The 26,263-nt window shown below is 36.0% G+C and overlaps 1 protein-coding gene across 1 annotated transcript in view; it reads right to left on the minus strand.

Moving 5' to 3' along the window:
• The window catches only part of IPO8 (importin 8), an 80,942-nt gene that overhangs the window by 25,375 nt on the left and 29,304 nt on the right, over positions 1–26,263 (minus strand). The window contains exons 11-20 of the mRNA XM_047065859.1: positions 24,509–24,585; positions 24,105–24,221; positions 23,585–23,674; positions 21,978–22,143; positions 20,646–20,806; positions 19,686–19,811; positions 16,174–16,240; positions 12,084–12,209; positions 11,311–11,408; positions 7,530–7,625 (exon numbers count right to left, since the gene is read on the minus strand). Of these exons, the coding sequence (XP_046921815.1) occupies positions 7,530–7,625; positions 11,311–11,408; positions 12,084–12,209; positions 16,174–16,240; positions 19,686–19,811; positions 20,646–20,806; positions 21,978–22,143; positions 23,585–23,674; positions 24,105–24,221; positions 24,509–24,585 (1,124 nt within the window). The remainder of the gene's footprint in view (positions 1–7,529; positions 7,626–11,310; positions 11,409–12,083; positions 12,210–16,173; positions 16,241–19,685; positions 19,812–20,645; positions 20,807–21,977; positions 22,144–23,584; positions 23,675–24,104; positions 24,222–24,508; positions 24,586–26,263) is intronic.

The raw sequence follows: 26,263 nt of genomic DNA on the forward strand, positions 1-26,263 counted from the left end.
ATATAGGGGCGCCTGGGTGGCGCAGTCGGTTAAGTGTCCGACTTCAGCCAGGTCACGATCTCGCGGTCCGTGAGTTCGAGCCCCGCGTCGGGCTCTGGGCTGATGGCTCAGAGCCTGGAGCCTGTTTCCGATTCTGTGTCTCCCTCTCTCTCTGCCCCTCCCCCGTTCATGCTCTGTCTCTCTCTGTCCCAAAAATAAGTAAACGTTGAAAAAATATATATATATAAATAGCTTAAAAGTAAAAAGATGAAAAAAGATATGCAAACAGCAACCATAAGAAAGTCGGAGTGGCTATACTACTATTAGACAATATAGACATTAAAACAAAAAAAAATGTTACTAGAGACAAAGAGAAACATTTTTATTGAAAAAGGGGTGAACTCAGGAAGATATAGCATTTATAAACATACATGTACCTAAAAACAGAGCTCTAAAATATCTGAAGCAAAAACTGACAGAAAAAAAGGGAGAAATAGACAAATTCAACAACAGTTGGAGACTTAACTTTCAATGATGGATAGAACAATAATGGATGAGGGATACCTGGGTGACTCAGTCCATTAGGCATCTGACTGTTGGTTTCAGCTCAGGTCATGATCTCACAGTTCATGAATTCAAGCCCTCATTTAGGCTCTACCAACAGCGCAGAGTCTGCTTGGGATTCTCTCTCTCTGCCCCTCCCCCACTTGTGCTCTCGCTCGCTCTCTCTCTCTCTCTCAAAATAAACATGAAAAAAAATTTTTTTAAATAAAGAACAATGATGGATGAGTAGGCGTGCCCAAGTGGCACAGTCGGTTGAGAAACCAACTCTTGATTTCAGCTCAGGTATGATCTCAGGATTGTGGGACTGAGAACCACATCAGGCTCCATACTTAGCATGGAGCCTACTTAAGATTCATTCATTCATTCATTCATTCATTCATTCATTCATTCTCTCTCTCTCTCTCTCTCTCCCCCCTCTCCCTCACCCTTTCTAAAATAAAATAAAAATATTTTTTAAAAATAATGGATAAGTAGAAGATCAGCAAGTAGATAAGACACTTAAGCAACATTATAAATCAACTAGATCTAACAAAAATCTATACAACATTCCACCCAACAAAAGCAGAATACATATTATTCTTAAATGCAATGGAACAGTATCAGGACAAACTATATTTGGGGCCATAAAACAAGTCCCAATACATTTAAAAAGAATGAAATTATAGAAAGTATGTTCTCTAATCACAATGGAGTAAAATTAGAAATAATAACAGAGGGGTACTTGGGTGGCTCAGTCAACTGGTCAAACATCCAACTTTAGCTCAGGTTGTGATCTCACAGTTCATGAGTTCAAATCCCACACTGGACTCTCTGCTGTCAGCACAGAGATCAGATCCCCTGTCCCCTTCTGATCCCGTCCCCCTCTCTCTCTGCTCCCCACCAGCTTGTGAGCGTGCGCCCATGTGCTCTCTCTCTCAAAAATAAACATTAAAAAAAAATCAATAACAGACTTTGGGAAATTCACAAATACTTGCAAATTAACACACTCCTAAATAACCAATGGGTCCAGAATAAACCACCAAAAAAATGAGAACATATTTTGAGTTAAATGAATATAGCTAAAACAGCACTTAGAGGAAATTTTATAGTTGCAGATGTATTTAAAAAATAATTCAAGGGGCGCCTGGGTGGCGCAGTCGGTTAAGCGTCCGACTTCAGCCAGGTCAGGATCTCGCGGTCTGTGAGTTCGAGCCCCGCGTCAGGCTCTGGGCTGATGGCTCAGAGCCTGGAGCCTGTTTCCGATTCTGTGTCTCCTTCTCTCTCTGCCCCTCCCCCGTTCATGCTCTGTCTCTGTCCCAAAAATAAATAAACGTTGAAAAAAAAAATTTTTTTTTAAAATAATTCAAATCATAACATAACCTTCCACCTTAAGATACTGGAAATAGGGATACCTGACCAGCTCAGTTGGTTAAGGGTCCAACTCTTGATCTTGGCTCAGGTCATGATCTCACAGTTTGTGAGTTTGAGCCCCAAGTGCAGAACCTGCTTAGGATTCTGTCTCTCCCTCTCTCTGTCCCTCCCCCACTTGTGCACACACATGTGTTCTCTCTCTCTCAAAATAAATAAATAAACTTAAAAAAATAAGATACTAGAAATAAAAGAGCAAACTAAACTCAAAGCAAATGGAAGAGAATAAATGGTAAAGATTAGCCCAGAAACTAATGAAATAGAAAACAGAAAAACAATAGTGAACAAAACCATAAATTGGTTCTTTGAAAAGATCGACAAAATTGGAAAACCTTTATTTAGCTCAACTGACCAAAAGATAAAAAAGAGAGAGAGAAGACACTAATTACCAAGACTGGGAACATACTACCAACCTACAGAAATAAAATATGAACTTCATGCCAACAAATTAGTTAACATAAATTACACCAACAAATTCCTAGAAAGATGCAAACTACTGAAATTAACTCAAAAATACATAGAAATATGAATACACCTATAATAAAGGTGTAGAAAAAGCCATTTGACAAAATTCAACATGCTTCATGATAAAAATAGTCAACAAAGTACAAACAAACAGGAACTCCCTCAACCTGATAAAAAGCGTCTATGAAAAACCCACAGCTAACATCAGACTTAATGGTGAAAGGAATGTTTCCCCCTAAGATTAGGAACAACACCTCTCCTTTCACCACATCTGTTCAACATTGCACTAGAGGTTCTAGCCAAGGCAATTAGGCGAGAAAAAAAAAAAAGCACCCAGACTGGTAATCCTAAAAAGTTTACTGAAACATTAATCTAATAAACAAGCTTGGCAAGGTTGCAGGATACACAATAAATACAAATTTTTAAAATGTATTTCTAAACATGGGCAATTAAACTTGAAAATGAAATTAAGAAAATAATTCCATTTACAATAGCATTAAAAAGACTAAACTATGAATATTTTAACAAAAGAACTGCAAAACTTATACTGTGACAACTAAACATTTTTAGAAGAAATTTGACCTAAACATAAGGAAAGAGATCCCATGTTCAGGGGATAAAAGACTAAGTATTCTTAAAATGGCAATATTTCCCAGATCTACAATGATTCTACAGATTCAGCACAATGCCTCTCACAATACCAGCTGACTTCTTTGCTGAAATTGACAAGCTGCCCTAAATTTCACATGGAAACTCAAGGAACCCAGAATAGTCACAACAGTCTTGCAAAAGAACAAAACTGGAAGACTAGAACTTCCTAATTTCAAAATTTAATAAAGATAGTGTAGTCCTGGCTTAAAGATAAAAAAAAAAAATCAATCAAATAGAATGAGAATACAGAAATGAACCCTCACCTTTATAGTCAATTCATTTGACAAGGGTGCTAAGACAATTCAATAGGGAAAGAATAGTTTTTTCAACAAATAGTACTGAGACAACTTGCTATCCACATGCAGAATAATCAATTAACTCCTTTCTCATACCACACAGAAAATTTAACTCAAAACGAATTAAAGAGCTAAATTTTGCAGCTAAAACCATAAAACTTTTCGAAGAGAACACAAGGAAATCTCTGTGAACTTATATTTAGCAACAGGTTCTTAAATATACCACCAACCACAAGCAACAAAAGAAAAATTAGATAAACTGGGCATCATCAAAATTAAAAACTGCTTCAAAGGACACCATCAAGAAAGTGGTAACACAACTGGGGTGCCTGGGGGGCTCAGTTGGTTGAGCTTCCAACTTCAGCTCAGGTCAGGATCTCACAGTTCGTGAGTTCAAGCCCCTCTGCGCTGACAGTGCAGTGCGTGGGATTCTCTCTTTCTCCCTCTCTTTCTGACTCTCCCCCACTTGCATGCTCTCTATCTCAAAATAAATCAAACTTAAAAAAAAAGATTTAAGACAGTGGTAACACAATCCACAAATTGGGAGAAAATTTTTGCAAACTGTACATCTGACAATGGACTTGAATTTAGAATATTTAAATAACCCCCATAACTCAATAATAAACAAATAACCTAATTAAAATGGGCCAAGAATCTGAATAGACATTTCTCAAAAAAAAAAAAAAAAAAAAGATATACAAATGGCCATAGGAAAAGATACTCAACATCATTAGCCATCAAGCAAATGCAAATCAAAACTGTGATATACTACTTCACACCTACAAGGATGGCTATAAGAAAAAAAAAAAAACTGATCAAGAAAACAAGAGCAACAAAGCAAGAATTGATGAGGATACAGACAAATTGGAATCCTCCTCATTCACTGCTGGTAGGAATGGGAAATACTGCAGCTGCTTTGGAAAAAGTTTGGCAGTTCTTCAAACAATTAAACAAAGAACCGCCACTCCTAGATATATTCCAAGAGAAATGAAAGTACGTCCACACAAAAATCTGCATAGAAATGTGCATACCATTATTCACAGTAGACAAAAAGTGGGAATAATCAGGGGCGCCTGGCTGGCTCAGTCAGTAGGGCATGTGACTTCTGATCTCAGAGTCATGACTTCAAGCCCCTCATTGGGGATGGAGCTGACTTAAAAAAAAAAAAAAAGTGGATATAATCCAAGAATCCACCAACTTATGAATGGCTAAAATAAATGTGATATATCCACACAATGGAATATTTGGCAATAAAAAGAAATGAAGTACTAGTACGCATGCTACCACATGGATGAACCTTTAAACCATTATGCTAAGTGAGAAAAGTCATTCACAAAGGACCACATGGTTCTGTTTATATGAAATGTCTAGAACAGACAAATCTCTGAAATAAGAAAGCGGAAAAATGGTTGCCTAGGCTAGGGGGCGGGGGGGGGGGGGGTAGGTGTTAAGGGGAAATGAGGAGTTCTTTGGGAGATAGTGATGGAATGCTCTAAAACTGACCAAAGTAACCCTAAAATACCTAGGAATAAACCTAACCAAAGAGGTGAAAAATCTATACACTGAAAAGTATAGAAAGCTTATGAAAGAAATTGAAGAAGACACAAAAAAATGGAAAAACATTCCATGCTCCTGGATAGGAAGAGCAAATATTGTTAAAATGTCAATACTACCCAAAGCAATCGACATATTCAATGCAATACGTATCAAAACAACACCAGCACTCTTCAAAGAGCTAGAATAAACAATTCTTAAATTTGTATGGAACCAGAAAAGACCCCAAATAGCCAAAGCAATCCTGAAAAAGAAAACCAAAGCTGGAGGCATCACAATTCCAGACTTCAAGCTGTATTGCAAAGCTGTAATCATCAAGACAGTATGATACTGGCACAAGAACAGACACTCAGATCAATGGAACAGAATAGAGAACCCAGAAATGGAACCACAAATGTATGGCCAACTAATCTTTGACAAAGCAGGAAAGAATATCCAATGGAATAAAGACAGTCTTTTCAGTAAGTGGTGCTGGGAAAACTGGACAGCGACACACAGAAAAATGAACCTGGACCACTTTCTCACACCATACACAAAAATAAACTCAAAATGGATGAAAGACCTAAATGTAAGTCAGGAAAATCCTAGAGGAAAAATCAGGCAACAACCTCTTTGGCCTTGGCCACAGCAATTTTTTACTTGACATGTCTCTGGAGGCAAGGGAAAGAAAAGCAAAAATAAACTATTGGGACCTCATCAAGATAAAAAGCTTCTGCACGGCGAAGGAAATAATCAGCAAAACTAAAAGGCAACCAATGGAACAAGAGAAGATATTTGCAAATGACATATCAGATAAAAGGTTAGATCCAAAATCTATAAAGAACTTATCAAACTCAACACCCCAAAAACAAATAATCCAGTGAAAAAATGGGCAAAAGACATGAATAGACACCTTTCCAAAAAAGACATCCAGATGGCTGACACACACATGAAAAAATGCTCAACATCACTAATCATCAGGGAAATACAAATCAAAACCACAATGAGATACCACCTCACACCTGTCAGAATAGCTAACATTAACAGCTCAGGCAACAATAGATATTGGCAAGGATGCAGACAAAGAGGAACCCTTTTGCACCACTGGTGGGAATGCAAACTGGTGCAGCCACTCTAGAAAACATTATAGAGGTTCCTCAAAATATTAAAAATAGAACTACCTTACAATCAATCCAGCAATTACATTACTAGGTATTTATCCAAGGGATACAGGTATGCTGTTTCAAAGGGGCACATACACCAACGTTTATAGCAGCACTACTGACAATAGCCAAAGTATGGAAAGAGCTCAAATGTCCATAAACAGATGAAAAGATAAAGAAGATGTGGTATGTATATACACAGTGTATATTACTCAGCAGTCAAAAAAAGAATGAAATCTTGCCATTTGCAACAGTGTGGATGGAACTACAGTGTATTATGTTAAGCAAAATAAGTCAGAGAAAGACATAGCATATGATTTCACTCATATGTGGAACTTAAGATACAAAACAGACGAACATAAGGGAAGGGATGTAAAATAATATAAAAACAGAGAGGGGGACAAACCATAAGAGAACAAACTGAGGGTTGCTGGAGGGGTATTGGGGATGGGGATGGGCTAAATGGGCAAGGGGCATTAAGGAGGACAGTTGCTGGGATGAGCACTGGGTGTTATAAGTAAGTGATGAATCACTAAATTCTATTCTTGAAATCATTATTACACCATTTATATTAACTAACTTGGATTTAAATTTTAAAATTAATTAATTAATTAAAAAATAAAACTGACTATATGAATAGTTGCATGATTCTGTGAATATATTAAAATACACTGAATCCACTGTAAATGAGTGAATTATACGGTATGTGAATTATAGCTCAGTAAAGCTGTTACCAAAAAATACATGGAGCAAACATTACAGAACTGAAAGAAAAAAAAGACAACTCCACAATTTTACTTGAAGACTTTTTTTCTCAGTATCTATCATACCATGATTACACCAAATATCAAATTAATCTTTGTTGAAAATTTATAATACTTTTTTAAAAATTTTATTTTGAGGGAGAGAGAAAGAGAGCAGGGGAGGGGCAGAGAGAGAGAGAGAGAGAGGAGAATCCCAAGCAGGCTCAGTGCTGTCACCCCAGAGCCCAATGTGGGGCTCAAACTCACAAACCGAGCTGAAACCAAGAGTCGGACACTGAGCCACCGGGCGCCCCTATAATACTTTTTAAATCAGTAAAAGAAACTTTTTCTTTTTTGTACAGTATCTTCATTTCTGGTTAAAAGAACAAATCTGAGAATATTTCAATAGAATCTAAAAAAACAAAGGGAAAATGCAAATCTCTGGGAAACCAATTAAGTAGAATTTACATATTCATCTCCTTCATGATTCGCTTGATAGCCTCTTAAATTATTACATATTTTTCTGTTTATTTCTTTCTCTGCTAGAATGCAAAGTGCAATTTTCAAATTGCATGGGTATTTTTCCTTGCCATTTAAATAGGATTTGTACCAGGAAGCACAAACTTCAGGCTATCTTTTTAATTTTCCATCATATAATATAAACAAAATGTCAATCAGGTAAAATTTCAGTATCAACATCAAGTACAAACTTTCCATACATGTATTACCTGATCAATTCCCTTTCCTTTGCACTGAAGAATGATGACTTCAAGGAGTTTGGCTGCATGACATTCCGCATCTTCTCCTGCATCTCCACATAGTACCTACAGTAATCACAATTTAGCTTAGCAGTGAATGGCACTGCAGAGAATTTAATCAAGTGTACATGAAGCAAATAGCTCATAAAAATTCACACATTAGAATCGCAGCTTTGCTTTCTAAGTTTGCCCATCCAAAAGAAGGAAGGTCAAAATAAAGTACATCTATCTTCTTTATCTACTCTAATTCCTTTTAAGAAGAAAGAATTCACCTATTTAACTTTGGATTAATAAAGTGAAGCTATAGGAATTAACTTCAGATAAACGAAGCTTCCCTTAAAGGCAACAAAACAACAAACCAATAAAATGAAATGAAATTTTAAAACCTTACTTTTAAACAATGAAACAAACCCTGTAGTTTCTGTTTCTTTTGAGTTCTTGTCCATATATACTCACTTTTTTCAAAATAATAACCATAATTTGATATCACACACCTTTTAATTTCTCCATTTGGACTTTAAACTACAAACATTTTCCATCGATGTTATAACCACTTAGGACTGTAAGTATTACAGTAGATAAATGTAACAGTTTACTAGATATTCCTCTATTGTCAATGCTGTATTTTCACTATTATAAACAATTCTACAATGCACGTGTTCATACATAAAATTTGGAATATAATTTCCTTATAATAAGGTTCCCAGAAGAGACATTCGCAGAGTAGAGGCAAGCTTATGTTGGAAATTAAGAAATATAAAAAGGGGCGCCTGGGTGGCGCAGTCGGTTAAGCGTCCGACTTCAGCCAGGTCACGATCTCGCGGTCCGTGAGTTCGAGCCCCGCGTCGGGCTCTGGGCTGATGGCTCAGAGCCTGGAGCCTGTTTCCGATTCTGTGTCTCCCTCTCTCTCTCTGCCCCTCCCCCGTTCATGCTCTGTCTCTCTCTGTCGCAAAAATAAATAAACGTTGAAAAAAAAATTTAAAAAAAAAAAAAAAAAAAAAAAAAAAAAAAAGAAATATAAAAAAATTAATAAATGTTAAAACACAAGCTATAAGAAAAAGAACAGACTTAACCCAAAGAACAAAGAGGAGACAGAAATTAAAAATACAAACAATACAAATAACAGAAACAAAAAACAGATTCAATGAATAAAGACAACAAAGCAGACAGCTTTTGTCAAAATTATTCTTAAAAAGAACAAAATTTTAAAAATATTAGAAATGATAGTTGCAAACAAAATACTTAAGCTATTTGTTTAAACAAAAGACAAGAAAGACACAAATACAGATAAAGGAGAGATTAAAAATAAGTAAATATTATGGAGAACATTATATTCCTTATATATTTGAAAACTCAGGTTAATTGGATAATTTCCTAGGCAAATACAATTTAAGAAAACTGAATTAAAAAGAAATTCCAGGTAAAGAAGACAGATTGAACATTCCCATTTAATTTTATTACTTCCCAAAAGACTATTAAAATGACAGTAAAGAGATTTTAGAGGCATAAATCCACAAAGACAGAGAAAAGGAAAAAGTAGATAGCTATAAAATTTTGGAAGCTGGAAAACAGATGGATCAGTGAGCTGAATCCTAAGCAGGTAGCTGGCAACACCAAGAACCAACACTATTTACATAAAATTTTTTTAAAATTTTTTTTTTAATGTTTATTTATTTTGGGGACAGAGAGAGACACAGCATGAATGGGGGAGGGGCAGAGAGAGAGGGAGACACAGAATCGGAAGCAGGCTCCAGGCTCTGAGCCATCAGCCCAGAGCCTGACGCGGGGCTCGAACTCACGGACCGCGAGATCGTGACCTGGCTGAAGTCGGACGCTTAACCGACTGCGCCACCCAGGCGCCCCTATTTACATAAAATTTAAAATTTACCTCTAGGGCAATGTATTGAGATCTAGATTCTAAATGTAAATGGGCTCTGGAACCAAAATGCTTGGTTCAAATTCCAGCACTGCCACTTATTATCTGTGTTTTCAAACAAACTTATTAACCTCTGTGTCTTACTGTTCCCATCATGGCGTACAATACAGAAAGAATAAATAAATCACTCCTTTTTCCCCAAATTGTATTTGCTTGGTTTTTTGTTTGTTGGTTGGCTGGTTGGTTGTTGGTTGGTTTTGGTCCCCACCTCCAAAAGGAGAAGAAACAAAATATGTTTAGTAATTTAAAAAATGGGCTCTGGAGCCAGACCACCTGGGTTCAAATATGGCTCCAACAAAGAGTAGCTCCGTGACTTAGGACAATGTACTAAACCTCAGGCACGATGCAAAAAATTATACCTTGGTCTCCTCTTTGACCAAAAGGTGATACCTTCCTCATAATATTGTAAAGATAAAATAAGTTAATATGCATAAAATGCTGAGGAAATACCTGGTATACAGGAAGAGTCCAGTAAGTATTAGTTATTACTAAAAACCAAGATAAGTCTAAGGACATTACTGTGAGCATCACTTTTATCCCAGCAGCTATAATACAGAGCAGCTGTACTAATGGGTGTAGGACTGTAATGTTTTCTGCTTGCTGCTTTCTCTTTCCCTTTCCCTCAATAGCACTTGTCTACACTACTTAGGAGAAAATACTAAGCACTGCCAAGTGATTATGATTTAATAAGTTAGGTTATTACAGAGCTAAAGGAGTCTTTAAAAATCATGACTCTACTGCTTTCATTTATATTTGATGAAACTTAGTGACCTCCCAAAATCTCCCAGGCTCTTTACAACCGAACTGAGACTTTAATCAGATGTGCTGATTGTCAGCTCAGAGCTCTTAACATATCTTGGTACACATCTCTTTTACTGAGAAAGACGGGTTGTAGACTAGATACTTTAGTCCCAACTCCAAGGCCAAACTTAGATATTTGGCAGCTTTATGCAACATACAGTTTTATATTTATGTGTATACAAATATTCACCTAAAGGAGAAAGGAAAACATTATTTATACTCATCAATGATTCCTAGATACAACCAATAGAGGGCAAAATCTAACCTGTGACAAAGACAACACAGTAGACATGTTTGCATGTGAATCTAACAGTAGCCAGTATATGGCTGATAAATCAACCTGTATTGAGCTAAATGATGCTGTTTTTCCAACTATTCCAATTTTTTGTCTTATTTATAATCAAAATATATACATCTAGTTGTTTCCAATATACACATTCAATTTAAAAAAATCAAGACTGGGGCGCCTGGGTGGCGCAGTCGGTTAAGCGTCCGACTTCAGCCAGGTCACGATCTCGCGGTCCGTGAGTTCGAGCCCCGCGTCGGGCTCTGGGCTGATGGCTCAGAGCCTGGAGCCTGTTTCCGATTCTGTGTCTCCCTCTCTCTCTGCCCCTCCCCCGTTCATGCTCTGTCTCTCTCTGTCCCAAAAATAAATAAACGTTGAAAAAAAAAAAAAAAAAAAATCAAGACTGACAAACTGTGTGCTTATTTTCTTAGCACTTTTCTTTCATCAAGTAGTAAGTTTGCATTTTTGAAGGAAAAACAAACAAAATTATTTACCCTGACCATTATAAAGTACACAGCTATAAAAGTGGCAAGCATTCTTAAGCACAACACAAATATAAAATTTTCAAATAATAATTCCAAGCTCTATTAGAAAATACAAAATGGCAAATATATGTTGATGAAGGTAATACAGAACTAAAGGTGTAAGAAACAAATTGAGAGCGACCAGCAGTGAAACACTCAAACATTACTAAGAACCACTACAACAACTGATTAGGACATGCTTACCTTTCTACACATTGTAAAAAGTATTTCTAAATGCTTTGGATTAGATAATAAAGTATTTGTATCTATTGTCACATAATTATGCAGGAGAGGCATCATATCTGGAAAAAAAAAATTCAAAATCCCATTGAGACTTGAGTAACAGGAGTAGAAATAAATGATCCCACGGAAGCTATATTTCTACAGCACCCACATATTACCATCTTCCTTCACAGCCACAAATGCTAGTAAGGAAAGTGACAGATCTGCCCTATTTATAGATGAGGAAAATGTGGATCAGGAAGATTAAAATGCTCACCATTTATTATAGTGATTGTTCTGAATGTTTGTCCTTTACTCTAAAGGACTCATCACCACTTCACAAAGTATGTATTTTCTTGCTTATCTGTGTGTTCCCCACCTTCCCTCTGGTTCCCCCCAACCAGAATGGAAGCGTCAAAAGAGCAATGCTGTCTATTTTGTTCACTGCTATACCGCTATACTTAGAACAGTGCTTGAAATATAGATAGTATTCAGAAAATACTAACTGAATTAATGTATGGACATTTGTTCTGACTGCAAACTAATTTGAGATACAACAGGAAACAGGCTCCTTCCTACTGCCTGTATCCCTAACTCTGGAAAACACTGCTCTAACAGCACCACCCTTTACTCCACAGAGAAATAACAACTGTTTTCTGATTAGTACCGGAATCGTATGTGTCTTTATGTCATGTGTCAAAGGAAATAATGTTCAGACACAGAAAAGCAAAAATGTTACATGGCCAAAGGCATACCTGTAAAGTACTCAAAACAATCCTGCTGAAACACCTCATATAATATACCTAGCAGCTGCCACATTTGAGGGGAAATGCCATGGCAGGTTAAACTGTAGGCCAGTGAAAGAATTTCTTCATAGAATTCTAGAAGGAAGAAAATCTCTAGTTAGAATGCTAGAAAACAGCAAAAATTAAAACACAAAGACGGGAGGATTGAGACTATCTACCTGCATACATTCCTCGGCACCTAACATACTTGAGCACCCCTTTCTCAGCATTCCCATATTTGCCACCTTCCATCTGACCCCTACCCAACAGGACAGGGCAAAGATTTGTTTTTACTAAATTTCCCTAGAATACTGGAAATACATATTTTCTTGATACTGTGTACTAAAATATAGTTATACTTCTAAAGCTATATTAGAAATGGGTACAAGAAGGAATTGTATACCTCTTGTGCACAGTACTGTTAACTTACAAATAATTAATGTTCTTTGGAAAGCTTAATTAAGCTAGGCTACAATATCTTCTGGTCTCACATATTTTTACAAACTATGTTCTGGACCGTATTTTGTCAATTTACAAATCATGTAATACTTGTGCAGTATTTTAAAATTTATCTCAAGTCAGTGATATCCACTATAAAGTAGAAGAGTCCAAAGAGAATATTGTATTTGCATATATATTGCAAATATATTTGCATATATATGTACATATGTATGTATTTGCATATATATTTCTTATTGCTCTCAGTCAAAAGTACATCATATCTAAACATACAATCAGAAAATGCAAATCTCAATAGAAAATTTTTCAAATAATTCCCACCATGTTCATCACTGAGCAAAAGTCTTTTAAGTTCAAAGATTTTTTCCCTCTTATTTATTTTAATTTTCAATGTTTATTTATTTTTGAGAAAGAGAGGCACAGCATGAGCAGAGAGAGAGGGAGACACAGATCCAAAGCAGGCTCCAGGCTCTGAGCTGTCAGCACAGAGCCTGACGTGGGGCTTGAATTCAGGAGCTGTGAGATTATGACCTGAGCCAAAGTAGGATGCTCAACCCACTGAGCCACACAGGCGCCCCTCCTATTTAAAAGGAACTAGGGGCGCCTGGGTGGCGCAGTCGGTTAAGCGTCCGACTTCAGCCAGGTCACGATCTCGCGGTCCGTGAGTTCGAGCCCCGCGTCGGGCTCTGGGCTGATGGCTCAGAGCCTGGAGCCTGTTTCCGATTCTGTGTCTCCCTCTCTCTCTGCCCCTCCCCCGTTCATGCTCTGTCTCTCTCTGTCCCAAAAATAAATAAACGTTGAAAAAAAAAATTTTTTAAAAAATAAAATAAAAAAAATAAAAGGAACTAATATTCACTCTGGAAGCTTGGAGGTTTTTTCTGTAATATAATTTTTTTAATGTTTATTTTTGAGAGAGAGAGAGAGAGATGGGGACAGAGGATCCAAAGCAGGCTCCATGCTGACAGCAGCGAACCCAATGTGGGGCCCGAAACCACAAACCTAACACTGAGATCATAACCTAAGCAGAAGTCGGACATTCAACCAACTGAGCCAGCCAGGTGACCCTGTAGCATTATTTAAAACAATATACATGGGGAGCCTGGGTGGCTCAGTTAAGAGTCCAACTTCAGCTCAGGTCATGATTTCAAGGTTTGTGAGTTCAAGCCCTGCCTTGGGCTCTCCTCACCTGCTTCAGATCCTCTATCTTTCTCTGCCCCTCCCCCACTCGTTCTCTCTCTCTCTCTCTCTCTCTCTCAAAAAATAAATATTAAAAACAAACAAACAATATATTCAAAAGCTGATAAGACAGACAGTTGCCTTACCAAGAACAAAATAAAATGTAAATTACAGATATTGGGAAAGAACTTGTTACATAAGACAATCACTTGAAAAACAGCATTATCTGAATATGAAACATCTGAAAGTTCTGTTCATCATTACCCCACACCTTGGAGAAAAGGAGAGCAAACGCCTCTTCCTAACTTTATAAAGGCTCAAGACAGAAAAGGAGCCCAGTATTTCCTTGCACACGCTCAGCACGTGTGCACAACCCGATACTCAGATGCTGAAGACCAGGACTCTGAAACTTGACAGAGAAACTAGAAGGCACAAAGCTGTTGCAGATTACTTTTTGCAGCTGTGCTGGAGGCTGAACTGTGGTGGGCAGCAATCTAGGACCCAGTGTGGACAAAGACAGCACTGACTTTCTCAGCAGACCACTTCTATGGCACAATCATGCTGGCTCCAGCCAATTCCAGCCTTCTCATGGATTCAGTGAGCTACCAAACATCCTTCCACTACATTCCATTTATGCTTGAATTCGCCAAAAGTTATTTCAATCATTCTCAATCAAGAAGACTCTTAGGGTGGGATGATTATACTAACTTTCACTTCCTGCATAAGATAAAGCAGATAAAGCAGTAATAGCTAAACCTAGGTTTTAATAATAAATGAAATCTTATAAGTAAATTAGCAATGAAAACAGGCAATGGAGAAAAGGAAAGTAGGACAATGGAAAGAGACTGGACCACGGACACAAACAAAGTCAGGCTGCTGTGGTGGGGGTCCCAGAAAAACAGATTCGGCCCATGACATCTTACAGAACTATTTTTTTTTTTTAACGTTTTTATTTATTTTTGAGACAGAGAGAGAGCGTGAACAGGGGAGGGGCAAAGAGAGAGGGAGACACAGAATCTGAAACAGGCTCCAGGCTCTGAGCAGTCAGCACAGAGCCCGACACGGGGCTCGAACTCACGGACCGTGAGATCATGACCTGAGCCGAAGTCGGACGCTTAACCGACCAAGCCACCCAGGCGCCCCCTATTTTTTTTTTTTTAATCTAAGATCCTGCATGGCCAAATATTGGTTCAAAAAGGGTCATTAACATTACATCACAACTAAAAACACAAGAAAAGACCACCTGTCACCTTAAAGCTAGGAATGAGATACTAGACAGGCAACTGGAGCCATGGCTTTCTCATCTGTTCACTACACCCAAAAATAGGCCCCTTTCCTTAACATCCTGACATTTCAATTGCTCAAATCAAATAGCTGGTATAGACAGATGAAAAAGTTAGTATAAACTATTTCTCTTTATCTTACTTCACAGTGTCACTCCTCCAGATCGCTTTACTTTAAATGGAGAATTTTTGGTTACAATCTCTTCCATGAATAAAGACATAAATGAGTATGTTCTTTTTTTGCTTATCAGAATCTCTAGGGTTATGGTCCAGAAATCTTCATTTGAACTAGCTCCTTGGTGATTCTTATGCATACCAAAGTTTGAGAACTACAGCTTTATAGCAATGATTTCAAAAGTAAGGGGTATGTACCCTAGGCAGTGTACTGAAATGGGAAATGATACATAGATATATGTATATAATATATACATAGTATAAAAATGTGTGTGTATATATGTATATAATGTGTATTAGAACACTTTATATAGACATTTAATCCCATCCTTCTACATTTCTGTTTTTATATATGTAAATGTGGTTTCATAACATATATATTGCCTATAACTTGTATTCAAATATCATTCACATATATTAGAAATGCATGCTCAATTTTCTATCAATGGTGTGAGTGAGAAAAATTTTAGAGACAACTGCTCTTAAGCAGTAACACGCTTTTCTTTCAGCTTTCTGTCTGCACACTATATAGGCTGCAACACTCTCCAGGGAACAGGACTGGGGGCTGCCACCTGCAAAGTGCTTGGATACTGGAAAAATAGCCTCTTCTACAAATTCCCATCTAATGTAACATCCTGATTCTATTAGTTACTGGTTCTATTCAGAAGTTGGGCTCTATAATAGATAACAGAACAATAATTATTTCATACTTCTGAAAAGACATAGATCTATCATTTCACATTTTTCAATTCCAAGACTAGGAATTCTTAATTGGATGTATTAAATTTTTCTCTAAATGAAAATACAGATATATAATACTCGAAAGTATATCCAAAAAACAGAAGAAAATGAAAGCTTCTCTCCCTCAAAATTGTCCATACTGTTGAATCTGAAGGGCTAAAAATGCACTTTAAGTTTACCAAGTTAAAAAATATCAATTAACTTTTTTACTCTACCTTTGAACTTACCAATTACATGTTTCTGTAAAACGAGATCAATGATCCGCAGACAGATGTTCTCTAACTGCTGAGTAACCTAAAGACAAATTTAAACATTTAGTTTAAAATCCATCGTGATAACTGGGGTGCCTGGGTGGCTCAGCTGGTTGACCATCTGACTTCCGGTCAGGTCATGATCTCACAGTTTTTGAGTTCGAGCCCCACATCAAGCTCGCTGCTGTCGGCACACAGCCCGCTTAGGATCCTCTGCCCCCTGTCTTTGTCCCTCCCCAACTTGTGCTCTCTCAAAAATAAATAAACATTAAAATAAATAAAAATAAAATAAAAGATAAAATAAAATCCACCATGATAACTCTTACTCTATAAATACTAACCCAGTAAAAACATCAACAAAACTTTTTTGGAGGGTTAAGTTGACAATTCTAAATTTCAAGTGAAAAAAATAACCAAGAAATTCTGAAAAGTAGACAAATGATGGAAGTGAGAGTTAAATCCATAATAAAATTATAAATTAAATTAGTTCCTAACCTCATATTTTACAACAAAGTAAGTTCCTAGTGAATGAAAGATTTCAACGTGAAAACTTGGGCCACAGAAATACGAGAAGAAATGAAAAGAAGTTGTGTATAATCCTGAAGATGGAAAATGGCTCAAAGCCCAAAAATCAGAAACAAATATATTGAGCCATTTGATTTCAAAAATTAAAAATATCTGCATAGTGTAGGGAAAAGTCAAAGATGAATGAAAAATTGAGGGAATTATTTTCAAATGGTATCACAGACAAATATCAAATTGGCTCCCGTGAAATCAAGTCAAGAGGAAAAAAAGGCAAAGGTCATGAAAAAGAAATACAAACAGACTTTAAGCTTATAACAAGATATTAACTCTCATACATGAGAAGGGTACAAATTCTAAGCCCAAGATTACCATTTTTCACCTATCAAACTGGCAATGATCAAAAAGTATTAGCTGGGAAGAGAGGCACTGCTATACATTGATTTGAGGAGTGTAATGTGGCCAAGTTAGCAATTATCTCTCAAGATCCTTTGACCCAGCAAGTCCACTTCAAGGAATCTGTCCTCCAGACATATTATTACCTGTGCAAATGACATGTAACAGGCCATTCACTGCAGCAATGTTTGTGATTAGTAATAACCAAAGGTCCGTTTAGGAAGGGACAGTTAAATGATATTCATTAATGAGGGACTGGTTGAATAAACTGACACATAAAGAAAGATTATGCAACTACTAAAAATACTAACTTTAGTGGCTAATAATTATGGAAGGATCACCAAGACATAATTCAAAAATGGCAGATAAAAACTGTATACTATCATTTTCATAAAAGAAAAAAATACACACTCATTTTTTTTTACTTAGACGTTATAAGAGAAAATATCTCTGGAAGGGTACAAAAACCTAGGAGAGGAACTACCTCCTCCACAGAGGAGAATGACATCTGCGGAGCTGAGTGAGAAGGTGAAATTTCACTGAATACCTTTTCATGTCTTTTGAATTTTTCAACACAGGTTGTACTAAATATTTTTAAATAAGCAAAAATTAAACTCCATCATGGGTTACATTGTCCATCTAAGTATCCTATTTCAACTTTTGAGCATATTCTTTGAATATTCAGCTTTAAAGCACTCTGTTAAAGTTCAAATGATCCAAAATCTCCAGTCTGAAAATTTGTCAATATATTTAAATCATTAAAGAAAACTGCATATACGTAAACATCTGGTTTAGATTTCTAATTTTGTTCTGCATATACTCAGTGTGCATGTATTCATACACATGTGATTTTTCCTTTTAAGGAAAGACTTTTCTCAAAGTTTGCTTTTAATAAGCCAAAGTTCAAAATCCCAAGACAGGCAGTCAGGAGACCAAGATTCTACTCCTTGTTTTGCCTCTAATTATCTATGACCTTCGTAAAGCCACTCACTGAAGGCTTCACATTTTTTTCATAGGTAAGGAAGCTGGATTGGATTAGTGCTTCTCAATTTTAAACCATGCCTCCTTTGATAATCACAGTAAGTTCACATGCTCCTTTAACTTTATCTGAAATGCAAAATTAGTATCAAGAGTAAAAATATTAAAACAAAAAGGTAAAGTACTGTTTTGTTTTCAAACTAATCCTGCTGCTCATTTTACTACTGCCCATCTTCGACACACACATATTTTAGAAAACTGGATTAGGAGATTTCTAAGGTCTCCAAATTTAAAAATACAAGTTCTGCATATAAGGCAAAAGAATTATCCTTAAGTATGCTTGTTGTAATTTGAAACATCTCGCTGTTCCTGAATGGCCCATCCAGTTTTAACAAGAATACAAAAATAAAATAATGAATATGGGAATAAAAATTCACATTAAGCCTTTTTAGGTGAAGGAGGCCTGCCCAGGAGAAGAATATCGAACTGTTTTTAAGAATCCAGTAATTTTCCACTGGTGTGTGATAAACACAGGATAAATCAACAGCCACGGGGTTTAACAATGCTATTTAAAGAACCACCACCTGCTTCCTAAGTCCCACTGTATGAAACAGGAGCTGCCGCCATTGCTGAGCAAGTCAGCCTAAGCTCACAGAAGGAACCAACTCAAATCTGAGAGGCAATGTAATACTTGGGGAGGAGGGTGGCAGGTTTCAGGTGGAGATAAATGGATATATTATCAGAATAATCTGAATGCAAACCCAAAACTCTATGGCCATGAGCAAGACTCCTGATACTACATAAACTTGTTTTCCACTTCTGCAAAAGGACACTACCATTACCAGCTCTAGTGATCTCATGGTGACACTAGTAAAATCCTATCAGTGAACAGAGGGGAAAGCACCTAATAACTATCTGCACAAATTCTTCTCCCAATATTGTTCTGGAATTCAGTTTAAGAAAGATGATGTTTTAAGTTCTTCTTCCCTTCCATTCTCATGATGTTTCTTACATTTGAATTTTGTTCCACTACTTAATATCTGCCACTGTGATTGAATGGCTATCACTCTCTACAAGAAGACTAGACTGTGGGTTCCAAGAGGCAGAGTTCATGTCTTATTCAATTTGATATTCCCCCAAAATCTAGCCTGGAACACAGATGTGATGAACTAAACTCAGTTTAATAATACAGAAATGTCCTATATACCTTACAACAACATGTAATATTTCCCCCCTCAATCATTTTAATATGGCCTTTGAAAATTTGAAGGTAATTTTTAAAATCTAACAACATATATAATAGCAATTTTAACGTTTATTTATTTTGAGAGAGAGAGAGAGAGAACAGAGAAGGCGCAGAGAGAGAGAGGGAGACAGAGAATCCCAAGCAGGCTCTGCAGCTGTCAGCACAGCTGACATGGGGCTCGAACTCATGAACCATGGATCATGACCTGAGCCAAAACCAAGAGTCAGACACTTAATCAACTGAGCCACCCAGACGCCCCTAAATAGCAGCTTTAAAGTCATGCCCATTGATTTATATAAATTTCAGTTAATGGTACTATAATGACATAATAAAACACAAATTCCACCTCTTTATGATCTTCTACAACTGTCAAGATAGTATCAATAGTATGTAAAATTCCCATCGCCATTACTGTTTTGTCTTCGATTTCTTCATATTCATCACTTTGAAGGACTTTGCCAAATATCTCAGCCTATGAACATAATGTAAACATATTCAACAATTAGTAATGTTATACCTACCCCTCGTTGTTGTTGTAAGTTAATAAAAGGGCAGTGGCACTCATCTAGACGTCAGCATTGCTCAAACATAAGTTACACACTTTACCAAGTAAATCAATGATAGACTATCATGTTTTAAGTACAGCCAATTTTTCCTCATCTAGTCACTAGAATGGAATATACATTAGTTATAACAATTAGCTATTATTTACTTGTGGTTGTCATTAAACAAATAAGCCCCAAGTCTAAGAAAACTGAAATCTAGCAATAGTCAAGTGAAAAATTTGATAGAAGGTAGAAGACAAAGTTAAGAAATCACCTAGAAAATGAAACAAAAAAGATAGATAGACATGGAAGACAAGAGAAAAAAAGGTAAGAAAATTAAAGACTCGGTCCTGATCCAATATTCCTTATCAGAACTATAGAATAGAAAAAAAAAAAAATGGTAGGGAGAAATTAATCAAATAAGTAATACAAAAATTGCCCAAAACTGAAGGAAATGAGTTTCCAGATTCAAAACCCACAAAATGAAAATTTAAAAAGCTCACAAAGTACATCATTGTAAAATCTCAGAATATTACAGATGAAATGATCCCAATGTTATTAGATTTAAGTCTAATTAAATATAGAAATTAACAACTGTCAGAATTACTAAAGCAAACATTTTTATATTAACATTTCAATTACATATAAAACTGAACTCCAAATTTTGGAATTCAATTTACTTAGATTAGTCAAGGCTTTTATTTTTATTATTCAAGGCTGAATTTACTTTCAAACTAACATAAAACTTTGCCGATTCTTACCAAATGTTGGGTCATATCAACAGCAATTGAAGCTACTTCTTGACTATATTCACATATCATCTTCTGGATAACATTAGTAACATCATCATTTTCTGTCTCTCTAACAATGTGCAACAGCTCCTGCATGATAGGCCTTACGTGTGGCTTCATATATTCCTTAGCTAATGCAATAAAACAAACAAAATGAGTAAAAAAATTAGGTATTCAAAATTGGCGATAGGAATTAACTTGGTCACAAGGTTAAGTGACACAGGGTAATAGGCTCTTGACAGATACTTGCTTTATGGTATAAGATACAAAGCTGTACCAGGGCACCTGGGTGGTTCAGTCAGTTAAGCGTCTGACTCTTGGTTTCGGCTCAGGTCATGATCTCACAGTTTGAGTTCAAGTCCCGCATCAGGCTCTGCACTGAAGCACAGAGACTGCTTGGGATTCTTTGTCTCCCTCTCTCTCTGTCCCTCCCCACAGCACATTCTCTGTTTCTCTCAAAATAAAAAAAATTTTTTAAAAGCTATACCAAAATAATCTTCACTAACACATCCACTTCCCCTTAATTAGAGGTAATCAATCCTACAGAGGAAGGAACTGTCCTGCCCAAAATGCCAAGACCCTTCATTGAGAAATTCTAATTATACAAATGTTCTATCATCAGGATGACTTACAGAACATGTATATATCAAGATATAAGTATAAAAAATCATGTACATAAAAACTATGCCGAATACCTCCTCCCACACGTCCTTGTATAATATTCAGTCTTCCCACTGAAACACTGTTGAACAGAAGTAAATTAGATTCATGTACTTCATAAAACTGAATTTACTTCCCAAGGTTTACTTGAACTTTGAACAGAATATTCTTCTGAACAAACGAGTTATCTGTGTTATCACTCACCAGAAATTCCACTTGCTACTTTCAAAACTAGTAGAATCAGAGTCCTAGAGCTGAAAGGTTTCTTGAGGCCATTTAGTTCAATCCCCTGAATTTAAATATATGGAAAGCTAACCCTTGACAGATGGTATGCCTCTACACAGGCTTACACAGCAACCTAGTAGCACCATCAAAATTAGACACCAGGTCTCCTGATTCCCAGCCTACCCCAGCGGCCAATAACTATCAACTTATTTCCTAATCCAAAATTTTTCTGGAGACCAGTCAACAGGAACTCCTGAAAAGGGCAAGGATAAACTGCTATAAAATTCTGAGGGAACAAAAGCTCAGAAATCTAAACCTTGCACCTGAAGACTCAGAGAAATCATCCTTAAGGATAAGAAGAAAGGATTTCAAAAAATAAAATAACATAAACCCTTTAAAAGATATTTTTGGCTTTACCTTGTGTCTGGTTAGAAATTAATGACTGAAGAGCAAGGGCAGCTTCAACTTTGACAGGCATCTCCTTATCTTCAATCAGGCTCTTCTTTGCCAGTTCGACTGCATTTCTCAGATTGAGCTCATTATGAAACTTCAAAGAACTAAACGCATGAAGTACCCAACAGGACTATAAGAAGAAATTAAGTAGGAAACTGTTAGGATTGTGGCATTCTATAATAAAGTCATGCACATAAGAACTTCTTAGTAAAATATCATTAACTCTACCAAGTACTGTTTGTTTTTGGAGGGTAGCATATTACCCATAGTTTTTAACTTCTGGACTTCCCACTCTTTTTATTTAAAAAGGCAGTTGTTACTTCTAAATTATCTATACGCAATTTTTCACAGGGAAAAGAAAATGGGCCTAACTGAAGCGTCTCTGAAAAAAGAAATCCTGTTTATGCTTAATAAATATTATGAGTCATAACTAATGTGTTATTTACATGTAAGAGCTACTACAAACCAACGTTTAACTTTCATTTGCTGGCCTTCCCAGCAAACAAATGAAATATTATTTTCCCTTACTCATGTAAGGACTTAGCAAACTTTTTTGCTCATATAAGGTATGAAGAATTTTAAATCTTATATAGATTACCAAACTTTAAACTATTAGACCACAGAATCATATTATTACTTTAATTCTCCATGTACATAAAACACAATTAACGGTAATTTGTTTTACTGCTAAAAGACTTTTAGCAAGAGAATTACAATTCACACAGCCTGTCAAAGGTTACAGCCTACCTATAAAAACACTTGTATGCCCTCCATACCTCTAACCTACATGTGCCCAAATACTTCTCCAGTGAATGTTGCCATCTGTTTATAAAAAGGCTTTAGTGTGTAAGACATTGTTAACGTATGTTCTTTATAGCAAGACATTTTTTGTGTTGATGTAATTATAAAGATAAACACTAGGCTCTCGAATTAAAGTTCTATTTTTATTTCTCCATAAAAGATATTGATTCTAGAAGTCATATACACTTAGAACACAAATAAGTTTATGTGAATTATTATCTTCCCCATTTTTCTAAGGCATATCGACCTAATATACTATCTGTACTAATTAAGGTTTTAGCCAAACTAGAATTTCAGGCTGTTTTGGACACTGAAAATTAATCAGTTTACAAATTTACACTGTACTATTGCTATAACATTATCCCTCTCACTCCATGTTTTATGAATGCAGCAAGTGGGGCTAGAGTGAAAATTTAAAGCAGCTGGAATTAGAATCCATAAATCCTTTATTTATTAGTTTGTTCTTTATTCAGCTTATGTGACCATAAGGGACAGTCTGACTGACTTCATTTTGTTCCAATACATGGTAAAAGGTCAATTTATCCAAAAACATTTAGTTCAAAAAATATCTTACAAATGAACATTTTTTAAAGTTTATTTTTCTTAAAAAAAAAAAAGAAAAGTTTATTTTTCTTAATAATCCCTATACCCATCGTGAAGCTTGATCTCACAACCCCAAGATCAAGAATCATATGCTCCTCTAACTAAGCCAGCCAGGTGTCCCACAAATGAACATTTTAAGAAACACAATGGAAATATGGAAAACTTACTCTAGCTCGAAGATATCCCAGGTTAGACAATAATAGTGGAAATACATGATTCTGTAGCAACAACTCCATTTGGTCCTTGAATAAACTCTTCTGTTAGGAGATAGATATGAAGTTTTAACTTATCAATGCCTTTTTCATATATAAAAATCACAACCAAATAAAGTGTTTATTATGACTTTGCTTAGTATACTTCTATGTGTAATTTTATAAAATTATTTGACCTACATATTGTAGGTTTTAAAACAAGAAATAGTACCTTACAAAATAATTTGATACTGATTGACTTTTGCAGCAATAACACTAAAGTCATATTGCATCCTTTTTTAATTTAGCAACAGTTTCATGCTGAAAAACTGACAAAGTAAAATTTTTGTTTTAATCAAAGAAACAGGTGACAGAGAAAAGGATGTTTACAGTCAAATCAATTATGCAGAAGCAGTCACAAGTTTTAAATTATTCATAACTGTCATATCCTCTCATTTGCCTATGCTCAAGTAAATTATATTTTGAGTAGTTGAACCTTCAATAAAATATCAGCAAGGGAACCAATCACATGCAGGGCTCCATCTTTCTTCCTAGGGTCAAAGTTCGGGTCTGTCAGGATTTGATAACAGAATGCCATCATTTTTGGTAACACCTACAGAAACAGAAGAATCTGTTTTAGTCTACGTGAGCTTTCACTGCCCAACTTCTATAGTATTAAATAGGATGTACAAATTTTCAAAACTAAAGCCATTTTACTGTGTTTTATCAAGCAATTATAATTAAGAAAACAACCCTTTTCCCTTACTAGGACAGAAAAATATTCCTAAAGTGATAGGTTATAATGAATAATATAATTTGTCAAATACTAGGGGTATAACAGAGTGTCTAATCCACACAGTGCACCTCTCCATCTTGGATTTAAAAAGAATTACTGCATACCTCTTTTCTTTTCTTTGCAGCAGTATATAAGAGAGTCTGGGCTGCTGTGGTGGGAGAAGCATAATCTTCAAAAATATCTAAGATTTTAAAAGGTTAAACCACATTAGTAAAAATACAATTACTTATTATAGATTTTAAACCTGACTGACCACTATTCCAAAACAAAAAAATAAAACAGTCCACATATGACACTGGTTTATAGCATAAAAAAAGTTAAAGGTGTATCGGTGCTCCCATGCACAACAATTATTTATCAAACTCTGTAGGCTGTCCTTTTAAACAAGCATATTAAAGAGGATAATACATGGCTGGCATATCTGTTTCACAGGAAAAGTGCTTTCTATCAAAAAACAACAACAATTTATTTAATGCTTACTATGTGCCAGCACTGTTCTAGGCTCTGGGGACACAAAGATCAAACAAACAGGGCCCTCACAGAGCTCACATGGTGGAAAAAAAAGAAACCAATTATACACATATACACACAGACACACATAATAAGTCAGGCTCAGAACAAATTTACAACAGGATAAGGAGAAAGAGAGTGATGGAGTATGGAGAGTGAGGGAAATGGGGTGTCAGGGAAACCATCTTTAATTCTGTTAGGGCAACACTTAAGCAGAAATTGAATGAATGAGGGAGAAAAAACTACATGGAATTCTAAAGAGAAAGCTCTCCAAGCCAAGGAACCACAAGTGTAAAAGCCTTGATGGACTGCTAGGCCAGCGCTCAGCTCTGTCAACAGGTAGATTTAGCAGGTATTCAATGGGCATTTATTGAATACACACCTATTTAAAACACACTGTTTAATGTCAAGAAAAATTTCACAAATTTCAGAATAGGTAGTTATAGATAAAAATCTGAAAACTTGAAAAGTATCTTATATGCCCATATTTCAATATATAAAAAAAAAAAAATCTAAGTCTTTGCCAAAATATAAAATACAAATGTAATAATACTAATAGCTATCACTTATTGAGTGCCAGGCACTATACTAATGAGATTACCTACTGTACCAGGCACTTACTTCTTTGGCAGGCACTATGCTAAGATTTTACAACCATCTAATATTCTACTCTAAGCAGTTAAATAAGTTAATAAACTATTATCCTGCTTAATCTTCCCAACACTATTAGCATTGCTGATTTTATAGCTGAAAACACTGCATCTCAGAGAGGGTAAGTAACTTGCCCACAGTCACACAATAAGTGGCCAAGTGGGGCACCTGGGTGGCTCAGTCGGTTAAGCGTCTGACTTTGGCTCAGGTCATGATCTCACAGCTCATGAGTTCCAGCCCGGCATCCGGCTCTGTGCTGACAGCTCAGAGCCTGGAGCCTGCTTCAGATTCTGTGTCTCCCTCTCTCTCTGCCCCTCCCCTGCTCATCCTCTGTCTCCTTCTCTCAAAAATAAATAAACATTAAAAAAATTTTTAATAAAATTTAGAAATAAGTGACCAAGCCAGCGTCACACCCATACTGTCGTAACATCAAGAACCTGTGAGCTCTCATAGTTTTTACCAAATCCAAAAACATTATTAGTATCAGTCAATGCATTTAGATAAGAATAATTTGTTCATGTAAATAACTATAAATGACAAAAATGTAAAAAGAAAATTACACGATTCTGTAATTATTGTTTCCTATAGCTATCCAAAAGTAAAATATATGTATCCAAAATATATGCATCCAATATGTCCAAAAGTAAAAAAATAGTAGGCACTATGTTCTAGTACACAAAAGAAGATTATTTTTCAAA

Source organism: Lynx rufus, unplaced genomic scaffold (genome assembly GCF_022079265.1).
Source record: "Lynx rufus isolate CCGP_SWC_20201006 ecotype Redwood Valley unplaced genomic scaffold, mLynRuf1.p SCAF_7, whole genome shotgun sequence".
NCBI classification, from domain to species: Eukaryota; Metazoa; Chordata; class Mammalia; order Carnivora; family Felidae; genus Lynx; species Lynx rufus.